Source organism: Chiroxiphia lanceolata, chromosome 5 (genome assembly GCF_009829145.1).
Source record: "Chiroxiphia lanceolata isolate bChiLan1 chromosome 5, bChiLan1.pri, whole genome shotgun sequence".
NCBI classification, from domain to species: domain Eukaryota; kingdom Metazoa; phylum Chordata; class Aves; order Passeriformes; family Pipridae; genus Chiroxiphia; species Chiroxiphia lanceolata.
Window position 1 is genome coordinate 48,811,274 of NC_045641.1, and position 11,312 is coordinate 48,822,585.

Here is an 11,312-nt window from a genome sequence, read left to right on the forward strand (position 1 = left end):
TGTAGTTTCTGAATTTGGCAGCAAGAAGGAGGTTGAAAACAGTCCAAACCAGGGCTGCAGCCCAATCTCTTGTGTCTCTGACTGACAGGAGTGCTTAAATAAAAAGGTGAGAATGGGGCTCTCCACCTCTCACTTTCTCAGTTAGAGGGGAAAGAGGAAACATTAAATGAGTTATAAAAGTACCAATCATTAAAGCAAATTTGTGACGCTGTTTGCTAGTTTTGCTTAAGCAGCATAAAACGGTTTTGCAACTATGCTGCTGCCAGAAGATTCCTTCCAAATGGCAAATCTACACACACAAATATTGACTCAGACCTCAGTCTCAAAATGAAAGATTTCTGTGCATAAAAAATTTTTTACCAAACTGGTGCGGGCTGGTCTATTTTGGTTAACAACACTTTGTAGCGTGGTTTATGTGCTGAACCGAAGGTGGAGTATATGGGCACAAGGATACAGAGAACAAGGACCTCAGGTGTATATTTAAAAACTTAAAGTCTGCCGAAGAAGTCAGATCTTGTGCAGTTTCCAGTCCTACACAGATGTAGAGACAGGTCCCAGCTGATCAGATCTCCATGCTGTAGAGGCTGAATACTCCTAAGTTCTTTCAGATATTACACATGAGGAGAGTTTAATGTTTAATCCCAAATTTTCTTACTGAGCATACTTGACATTACGCTGGATTTTGAATTAGCAGAGGGATACAGCAGTGTACTGAAATTGCATCGCAAGCGTAATAAAGCATTTGCGATATACGGTTGAACCACAGTAGAAATGTGATTCTCATTATAGTCTCTATATGCTCGATGTCAATGCTTGGCCTCAGTCCCTGTGAAGAAATATATTGATTGAAACCATCTCAAGGCCATTGCTCCCTTCAAACTTTTCCATTTTGTCCAGTTTTTGTAATTTGTGTTGGACTGAGCCACATATACATGGCCCACCCTCCCTACCCCCTATTTTAGTCTGGTTTGCTCAGAAAGATGTCAGTCTGAGGGAACCTGATGATTCACTGGTGCAGCTGTCTTGTCAAAAACCATGGTAACCCTTCAGTCTCCCTGGTGTTAAGATACATGCAGTTTTTCTTTACAGTACATTATTTTTCTTTACAGAACATTATTCCTCCAGCTCATTGTCGTTTTGCCCTTCTCCTGTGGGTGTGCGCTGGTCTGTCAAAAGTGCCCACGTTTTTAGTACGAGGGAAGAATTTATTTCTTTCCTCCAGGTGGTCTGGATGAGATCTACTATGTGTTCTACTTGGCAGATCAGGAGCATGCAACAGTGCAAAGCAGGGATCTGTACAACCTGTCTCAGTCATAAATGACAGATTGCAATTCTATTCTTCCTTTGAGAATGACAGAGAATATTTTGAAGAGAGAATGAAGCACCAGCTGCCAGTGAGTGGAAAAGAAGGAATATGAAAAACTCTCCAATACAAAATTCAAAACTACTAGTCTGAAAACTTGAATATGTTTCCAGAATTTTATTCATATATATTCTTAAATTATAATGTGTGACTTTATTTTTTTGCGTAACATTGATCTAAACTCAAACCTTGAAGCTCTAGTAACGTATAATGAATGATTTTTTTAAAGTCACTATTAAATTAATAACTGCATATTCTATTTACCCATCCTGAGTTTATGAATACAGACACAATACCCTACAAGTGCCCTATCTTGAGGTAGAGTTTAGACACATATTAAAAAACATCACATTCATTACCTAGGGGATATCAAACCAGAGTACAAGCAAGGGATCTGAACACTTACAGATGGAAACCAAATAATGAGAGCAAAAAACCCATGGGAATACACAGATAATGTTCTTAGTACACTAGAGACTTAGCCTTCGCCTCTATTTTGCAGAATTATGTCTTGATTCCATCTCGTGGATTTGATTAGACTAGATATGAAAAATGAACAAAATTTTAACTACTATTGATTGAGGACTGCCACTAGTAAGTATGGGTTGGAAAGCAGAAAGGGAGGTATATTGAAATTTGGTGTTCTGGTGCTAGTATGGCTCTACTAAATGAAGAAAAGACAGTCAGAATTAGAAAAAAACCCAATTAACCAATGAACCAAAACCCCAAACAAACAAACAAACCCCTCTTCTGGAATTCTTCTTTAAGTTAGTTACAGCAGAAGAGGCTTGAATTTCTTTACTGTTTTGTGACCTGACAGTTCAGTATAAACAAGGACTGTAACCAGCATAATACATTTTTTAAGATCCAAAATCATACTCACTTCATACTCATACTCATATATATCATATAATCATACTCAGCTCACCTGTTCACTCCTCTCAGGAAGATCTTAGGACTATCCAAAGTCTAAGGAGACTTCACATTATATAGATGCATTCTTCTGCACCTCTGCAACAGGAAGCAGTTTCTACAATGTAGGTAGAAGCTGTGAATGGTTCTGCCTGGTGAATGACAGTAACTGATCAGAAGAGTGCAGTGGGAGTTGCTTCGTATTGAAAGAGGGGATAAGCAGAGATCCCCATGTTTCTTAATATACCCCTTTTCTGAAGCGATACAGATTAGATAGGGAGAAGACAATTTTTATCTAAATCATAATTGTTGTCTTTGTCTCAAAAAACCCACCCACCCAACTAACAAACCAAAAAACACCCCCGAAAAACCATAGATTTGATGTTGACCATGCAACCACCTGAGGACAATATTAGAAACAATATTTGAAATGTCAGGATAATGAGCTCCTCTTTTATGCTTTTATTATGGCCTTAGAGAGCAAAACACTTTTTTGGTTTCATGATAGAATGCAATTGTAATTCCATCATTATTAAACAGACTGAGGAAAGCTGCTTCTTCCCAGTTTGGTTTCACAATAGAGAATCTACTTATTGTATGTTCTAACATGGTACAGTTTAAAAAACTACACAGAAATTATATTTGCATTTCATACATAAAATGACAAAAGAAAATAAATAATAAACTTTTTTTTTTTCTGGGAAGAAAAAAGGAAACATTCTTTAGGTGTTAGTCTAGCAGTTATTCCAGCTCAGGGTGTTCTTACAATGTGACATTTTGAACATCCAAAGTCAAGGATTGCTCCTTGCTTTAATAAATAATGATTCAGAATCTCCTTTGTTTAAAGTATAGACTTAGATCCCTTAAAAAAAAAAAAAAGAAAAGAAAAACAGGTAAAGAGCCAAATGCATGGTCTTCTGTCAACAACAGGATTTTTTTTTTTTTACTAATTAGGGAGCAGAAATTTAGGTCTCCAGTTGTAGTAAAGAACCTTTGGTAAAAAAATTAAAAAATTACCCCACTGCAGTAACTGGAAAGGTGCAAAACTAGCAGAAGTCATAAAGTTATATAAGTTTAGCATTATAAAAAAGTATTCTATCACACTTTCTGGTTAATATGTGCTTAAAGACACAAAGGTACTTATGTAAAAATTGAAGATTTGAGAAATGGGAGGTAGAAATGGAAATAAAGAAACCAATATATTACTTATTGTGGAAAATTTCCTAAAACTGGTAAGAGATCTGAAATCATTAAAAATTCTGTAGAAAAGTTTACAGCACTGTGAACACAAATAAACCAAAAGTATCAATGATCAACGGCACGAAAATAATGATAATTGAAAGCAATTCAAACCAAACTCAGCTCGTGCAATAAAATAAAATACATACACATACAAAAATGGTTTATACAAATCTAAGGAGAGAGAAAAAAGCTTTTCAATTGTACGAACGTGTATCTCATCTAAATTTTTTTTTGGGGGGGAGAGGTGTGGTGGTTTATACTGTAGACTTTGCAGCTCTCTAACAGGTTGCAGCAAACGATGTGTCGTCATCCTCACGGAGACAGGAAGAAGTGGTGGGAACTCCGCCCCTGCGCTCTGCAGTCCTCAACCAGGTCGGACCCACGGCAATATACAGGCGCTGGGAGTGATTCCGGCCGCACAGCCGCTGCAGCTGAGCGAGGGACAGCATGTCGGGCAGAGGCAAAGGCGGGAAGGGGCTCGGCAAAGGTGGCGCCAAGCGCCACCGCAAGGTGCTGCGCGACAACATCCAGGGCATCACCAAGCCGGCCATCCGCCGCCTGGCTCGGCGCGGCGGCGTCAAGCGCATCTCGGGGCTCATCTACGAGGAGACGCGCGGCGTGCTGAAGGTCTTCCTGGAGAACGTCATCCGCGACGCCGTCACCTACACCGAGCACGCCAAGAGGAAGACGGTGACGGCCATGGACGTGGTCTACGCCCTCAAGCGCCAGGGACGCACCCTCTACGGCTTCGGCGGCTAAACCCAACTTTTTGCTGCCGAATCACCTCGAGAAACGAACCCAAAGGCTCTTCTAAGAGCCACCCACTTAAACTAAAAAAGAGCTGAGTTGCTTCAAAGCTGGTAAAAAAAACCGGTTTTAAACTAACGTATAAGTTACAATTAGTTTTTGTCGGTTATTGTTTTAAGAAAAATTCTTTGTTAATCATTTCTTGACTAAATATTAATAACGTTTCGGGGGCCCATCTTGCATAAAGAGAGGAGGGGACATAGTCGTTCTTTTAATATAGGTTTAGGACCTTTTTTTTCAGGTCTCTGTAAAAGCAAAACGAGTAGCAAAGCACTCTAAACTTCGAAGTCCTGATCCGAGGTGACCTGTTTTAGAGGCATGTCATCTTTTTTTAAATTAAAATGGTGGAAGTAGATATGTTTACACTTTAATTATGTTAATGTCTATTGTGGTACTTTGTGGGACGTATCATGGCTGGTCGCTCCTTAAGCCTCTTAAAAAATTAAATACCGGAATGATCCCGTTTGTCCTCTGAAAGTGGCCTGTAGGAAATCGTCCATTATTCTTTGTGCATTCGGTGCGCTAAAGCTTAGGAAAGTTTCTTCTTTTAATTAAGCGTTTAACAGAGCATAATTTCCAATTATTTCCTTTTTGAACACTTTCCCCTAAAGGTTTTATTTTCGTGGTAGGCTGTAAAAATCGTTATAAGAAATAGACCACACTGAAAGCAGAAGCGGCAGAGGAGGGGGGGGGAAGTAGAGAGGCCGCGCGCAGGCGGCCGGTTGGTGAGGGCGCGCGCGCGCTTTTCAGGCGGGCTTTTCGAATTTGAAAGTATCCAATAAAAGCGGAGGATTCTTGGCAGCCAATCAGGGTGAGGAACGTTCTATAAAAGCCGCCCGCGGGAGCGAAGCGGTTTTATTGTCTCGCTGCGGTCTGAGGGGTGACTCGTCTCACTGAGTGATGGCGCGCACGAAGCAGACGGCGCGTAAGTCGACGGGCGGGAAGGCGCCCCGCAAGCAGCTGGCCACCAAGGCGGCCCGCAAGAGCGCACCGGCCACGGGCGGCGTCAAGAAGCCGCACCGCTACCGGCCCGGCACGGTGGCGCTGCGCGAGATCCGCCGCTACCAGAAGTCGACGGAGCTGCTGATCCGCAAGCTGCCCTTCCAGCGCCTGGTGCGCGAGATCGCGCAGGACTTCAAGACCGACCTGCGCTTCCAGAGCTCGGCCGTCATGGCGCTGCAGGAGGCCAGCGAGGCTTACCTGGTGGGGCTCTTCGAGGACACCAACCTGTGCGCCATCCACGCCAAGCGCGTCACCATCATGCCCAAGGACATCCAGCTCGCCCGCCGCATCCGCGGAGAGCGCGCCTGAGTCTGCGGCCACAGGTTCCGTCTAGATGATCCTGAACATTATTCCCGCACCCTAAAGGCTCTTGTCAGAGCCACTACATTGCACAAGAGAGTTGAAACGGCTTTTTTCATACTTTGCTACAAGTTAGGGGTTTTGAAGTTCTTATTGGTTATTGCAATTCTAATGATAACAGCTTTGTAAACCCTCCTAAGTAGTCACCTTAAACTGCTGTATTGTTTTGAACAGTGTTTAGTGCAGTTTAAGGTGCCTGGGAATGCCCATTTAACTATAGAGAATAAGTAAGCTGCACAAAAACAGTGATGTAGAGATAAAGAAAATGAGAAAAAGCAACACTACTACAGACAAGTTACACCCATTTTTCTCTGCACCCTTTCCACTCCTGACATACTACTTCCTGTAAAGTACTATGTTTGCCATAATTTTTGTTGAGTAGAGCAGCCTTTTACTTTTAAGCATTATGGAAGGCATAACCTGAGTTAGTATTGGAAGACAAACTTCGAGTTTCAATCAGCTTTTTATTAACCATTATACACTTATTGTTTTTTTGACTATGATGTACCAAAGAAATTTTAGCTGGATATGTCAGCCCTGCCTCTCACATGAATAAAACAGTGCTAAGATTATAAGCTTGATGAAAGGAATAAAAAATGATAAATTATTGTCACTTATGTTCTTAATTTTTTTTCTGTTATGACTGTGAGAAAAGGCTGGAGAAAAGGACTAAGGACAGTTTGGAAAAGGCAAAGAGAATCTGGTGTTGATTTTTGGGAAGTCATTCTGTTTTTGAAATACCTTGAGAGCACTGGCTCAGGAAAAGTTTTTGTGGCTTTTACATGGTGCCAAATCAACGAAGGGAAAGGAAGAGGCTGTCAAGCTTTTACACCTTTGTAACTAACGGGAGAGCTGCAGCCAAAAGGCTTATACGATTTTGGTAATCGAAGACAAGGGGTTTATGTTTGATAAGAAGAAAACTGAGTCAGTAGAAGAAAAAAAAATCATGGAATCAGAAGGTCAACACTTAGGAGAACTTTGTTGATTCAATAAAGTTTTGTAGTCAAGAAATTACACTTGACCTTTAATTCAGTTTTAGTTGTTCAAGGCTTGTAGACTCTCACCGTTTTATTATTTTAGAGAGGTAAGTTTTCTATTAATTCACAAATAAACCATCCAGATTCCTACGGATTTTGCTGCTTTGTTGTCCCAATATCTTTTTTTTTTCCCTTGATAATGGACTCTGGCCTATCCAATACACTTCTGTAAATGTAACCAGCCAAATTGGTCTGAAATTAAAATTCACATACTTGAGTATGGCATCTGGGGGAGTCTGTAAGAAGTTTCATATGGTGTGTTTCTGAAACACCGAAAAGGACGTAAACATGGTATATGTAAGAAATATTTATAACAGAGTGATGTAGGTATCAAAGTATATACACGTACATATATGTACATATTCTATACCTGTATACATACCTTTATATGCTCTTTTTTCCCTCAAAAATTTTAGTTCTCAAATCCTTCCACCTCTGTCTCTTTCCCAAACCTCTCTGCCTCAGCAGCACCTTTGTTTTTCTTTTTTTTTTTTTGCAGTTCCAACAATATGATATGGTATTTTGAATGGTAGGAACTACTTCTCAGTTGGACTAGATGACTGTTGTGAGTCTCTTAAAGCTGAAACTGTTCTGTTCCATTCATCCCTTTTTAGATCACAACTTGCATTGTAAGGTGACAATTTTAGGCCTCTGAAAGCAGCAGTGCTCATGCAGGTATAGCACAGAGACTGTGCCTATAGGTTTAGTTTAAAAGAAATTATATTATTATAATTTTAAAATTAACTACTTTTCAACCTACGCTCTAGGACTTCAGTAGGCTCCATGCTGATACGAAATGTTGTTTCACACTGGCAATGTATTATTAGCTGAAACAACTTACCTTTGTAACTAGGCCCTACTGTGAGGTTAGCAAAGGTAAAAATGGCTAAAACCTCAGAGTTGTTGCAATTAGGCTGGGGTCACTGGTGCCTACTTGTAGTGCACACACAGGCTCTCTATCGTCACTGATACTAGACTGGAATCTGCTCTCAAAAGCAAATGAAGAAATTCTTCATCATGACTGAAAATTAATTAATATCTTGTCTGTGCTATCAGGTCTTGTATCAGTGCTATCTAGTTAAATTGCTAAAAGGGACTGGGAAAGATTTTACAGTATTAACAAGGTGATACTTGTTAGAAATAAGACAGAGTTTCTTTATTTATTTTTTCTAGTTAGCTTTAAATATGCTCGAAGACAACTGAAACAGAAGGAACAAGGACTGAGATTATGCTTTTGTTTCTGCATTTGTCTAACTTTTAAGAGTATGTGGAACTTTTATGGCCGGTTGAAAGGTTTCCTTCATTCCCCAGGCTGTAAGTTAAAATTCTCTTCTTACATCATGCTGCCTAATCAAACAAGGAGAAATGTTTGTCATGTTATACTATACAACTTAAATTCCAAAACCTGCAAATATTTTCTTTCTTATCAGTTAGTCTTCTTTTATTTCCATTCACTTCAAACTCAGAAAAAGTTTTAATTTACATGCTAAGGAATAGAGGTGAAATGTATCTTGAAACAGAGGTGAAATATATGATAAAAAAAAGTAAACATACTGTTCAATACAGACTGCACAGCCATTCCATTCAGCACTTGGTAACACTGCAGCTCTGCTTTCATTGCAGCTTGATTCCAAAATAAGGCCATGTAGACCAACAAATTCGTTCAGGGGGATTTATGTGGGAGGAAGGAAAAAAGAAGCAGGGAAAAAAAAAAGAAGACTGAACCCCTGAACAAACCTTAATCTTGTCTGTTTGTTAGACTCAGTGAGTCTTTACACTTTCTTTTCTCATCTACCCAAGTGCCATCTCTGACAGATTGTGTCTGTAGTGCAGCATCTTTAAGCAGGCAAATAATGCCCAGAAGCCTCTAATGAAAACAGGTGACCACTCTGGCTTCTAATAGCAGCCTTCAGCACTCAGGGTCGTTGCACCCCAGGTACCAGATGTGTTTGCAAATAGGGAGAAGACAGGAAGATGTTTCCCAAAATAAGAGAAACATCAGCTACATATGAATCTGTGTTATGAATCTGAGGCCTAATTTTTACTTCCTAATTTAATTCTCAGACTCTTGTTAGACCGATCTTGTCTAAGTAACAATTTGAGCAAAGGTGGGTTCTTGGAAATTTGAAAGCTGCATGCATATACATCTATCTTTCCAGATACTCATGAAGAATCCTAAAGAACTGGCTGCAGAAAACTGACAACTCAGCATGTCAGATATTGTTATCACTGCTTGGAGAAGTGCAAGTTCAAAGACAAATACATTTATATCTGTTATTGCAAGAACACAATTTTCTGCTCCAAGATTTCTATAAAACTCTTATTAAAAATACTCTCCTCCCAAAAACATGCTCAGAAAATACATAACCTTTTTCCGACTGTTTTTATTATTATATGGCAACAAATCTGGACAAACACAACAAGTTATTCCTGTCTACAGTACTTTTCGATCAGTTTCTTGACCTTTTCAGGTGCTTTTCTGTGCTACCAGAAAGAAGCCTCAGGTGCCCTGTGTCATCAGCATGGTAGTCCCTCATTTTGAGACCAGCCTCAAAACTGGTTTATTGAGGTGGATATTCTTGCTTCTGGCATTAACAGTGGTTTGAACAAGGTGGAAACCCCCTTTAAGACAATCTGTTTTAGCCAGGTTTGACGGTAACAGTTCCAACAAGCCACAGGAAGTTTCTGCTCTTGCTTTAACCCAGCCAGCCGCAGAGTTTAAGGTGCAGATTTCCTGAGCACAGGGGGCCCTCCCTGGACACAGGCCTGACCCTATCCCCTCCCCACACCCACCGTCCTTCCACCTCCCTTCTCCCTCAAAGCTGTGTAAAGTCCAGCATTGTCACAGGGATGTAGAACCCTCCATCCTGCCTCAGGCTGTCTCCTCAACCCCTCTTTAAGTATCGATCTCTCATTTCAACCCTTCGATTTGTCTCCTTCCCCCACCCAGCATTCATAAAGCACCTGTTACTCCCCTTTAGAATCTGCAAAGTACCGCGGGTGCATTGCAAACCGGGAAATATTAAGCCTTGTGGGATTTATTAAGGACAATTCTTTATATGCAGGAAGCAGTAAAATAAGATGGGACAGAAATAAGAACTGCTGGACCTCAGAACAAGAGCTTTCAGCCTGAAAATAAATGTTAAAACCCTGATCGTTTGAAAACACACAGCATTACAGCCCTTTTTATTGACTTGTGTAGTGGCTCTTAAAAGAGCCTTTGGGTCTGTGTGAGCTGCCTCTGTGCCTTGCCGGGAAAGGGCTGCGGCAGGAGACTCAGGCGCGCTCTCCGCGGATGCGGCGGGCGAGCTGGATGTCCTTGGGCATGATGGTGACGCGCTTGGCGTGGATGGCACACAGGTTGGTGTCCTCGAAGAGCCCCACCAGGTAAGCCTCGCTGGCCTCCTGCAGCGCCATGACGGCCGAGCTCTGGAAGCGCAGGTCGGTCTTGAAATCCTGCGCGATCTCGCGCACCAGGCGCTGGAAGGGCAGCTTGCGGATCAGCAGCTCCGTCGACTTCTGGTAGCGGCGGATCTCGCGCAGCGCCACCGTGCCGGGCCGGTAGCGGTGCGGTTTCTTGACGCCGCCCGTGGCCGGCGCGCTCTTGCGGGCCGCCTTGGTGGCCAGCTGCTTGCGGGGCGCCTTCCCGCCCGTCGACTTACGCGCCGTCTGCTTCGTGCGCGCCATCGCTCCCCGCTCACGAACCCTCCGAACAAGAGCACCACCGCACTGCTACAGTCGCTCCAACGCCTCTATTTATAGAGCCGCCGCGTCTCTGATTGGACCACAAGAACGCGCTCTCATTGGCTGCCGTGTCAATCCAGGCCGCAGCCCCTCGGACCCTGATGCCGGTCCGTGGCCTGGGGCGGGGCGGGTATTTCAGGCACTGCGCTCGTATCCCCTCTGCTTCGACTCTGCCAGTCTCCTGGGGTGATAACAAAAAAAGGAAAAACTTACTCCAGTGCTGTAGAGAGCTCTTTCTTATGCTAACGGGCACGTTATCCCGAAAGTCTCAAAGGAAAAACCGGCTGTTACCTCCAAATACAGGCGCTCAAAGAATCTAATAATGCAAGTTCGTAGCTATAACAAGTTGTACAATGTATGTAACAAGCTGTAACAATCGAGATCATATTTTAATGTTTTCCTCCTCTTTTTTCCTAGTTTTTCTATTTTTTTCCTCTAGTTTTATTTTCACTATGAAATTCTGAATGAGAGGCTTTACATATCACCACGTAAAATCGTGACTTTGAGACTACTTAGGCAATTAACTTTTTATTATTTCCAGTGAAATTAAAAGCTTAAGGAATACGGTATCACTCTATTATTTAGTTTGTCTCTGCTCATTAAGTTTGTGACAAAAGCAGGTTGTGACCGCGAGTATTTATCATCATTTTTGCAGGTGGCAAATGATCTCCAAAGGTTTTAGGTAAAGTTGAAATCCTGTTCTTTTCCCTTCAGTGATGAAGGAAGTATAACAAAAATACTTTAGAAGTGAGTCCCGGGCTGAGTGTTCTTCCTATGCAAACTGCTCACACATGTCTTCTATTGACATTTTTTTTTTTAATGTGTTTCTAGGGTCATGATTTGGT

At 41.8% G+C, this 11,312-nt stretch overlaps 3 protein-coding genes across 3 annotated transcripts; 2 read left to right on the top strand and 1 right to left on the bottom strand.

The window, feature by feature from the left end:
- The first annotated feature begins 3,951 nt into the window (after nucleotides 1-3,951).
- LOC116787017 (histone H4) lies at nucleotides 3,952-4,679 on the top strand. Its single transcript, XM_032688231.1, has one exon. The coding sequence runs from the start codon at nucleotides 3,965-3,967 to the stop codon at nucleotides 4,274-4,276; it is 312 nt and encodes a 103-aa protein (XP_032544122.1). The 5' UTR covers nucleotides 3,952-3,964; the 3' UTR covers nucleotides 4,277-4,679.
- A 402-nt stretch (nucleotides 4,680-5,081) lies between these two features.
- Nucleotides 5,082-5,732, top strand: LOC116787001 (histone H3). Its single transcript, XM_032688212.1, has one exon. The coding sequence runs from the start codon at nucleotides 5,225-5,227 to the stop codon at nucleotides 5,633-5,635; it is 411 nt and encodes a 136-aa protein (XP_032544103.1). The 5' UTR covers nucleotides 5,082-5,224; the 3' UTR covers nucleotides 5,636-5,732.
- Nucleotides 5,733-9,964: 4,232 nt separating this feature from the next.
- LOC116786998 (histone H3) lies at nucleotides 9,965-10,439 on the bottom strand. The gene has a single exon (XM_032688210.1). The coding sequence runs from the start codon at nucleotides 10,408-10,410 to the stop codon at nucleotides 10,000-10,002; it is 411 nt and encodes a 136-aa protein (XP_032544101.1). The 5' UTR covers nucleotides 10,411-10,439; the 3' UTR covers nucleotides 9,965-9,999.
- Nucleotides 10,440-11,312: the final 873 nt, after the last annotated feature.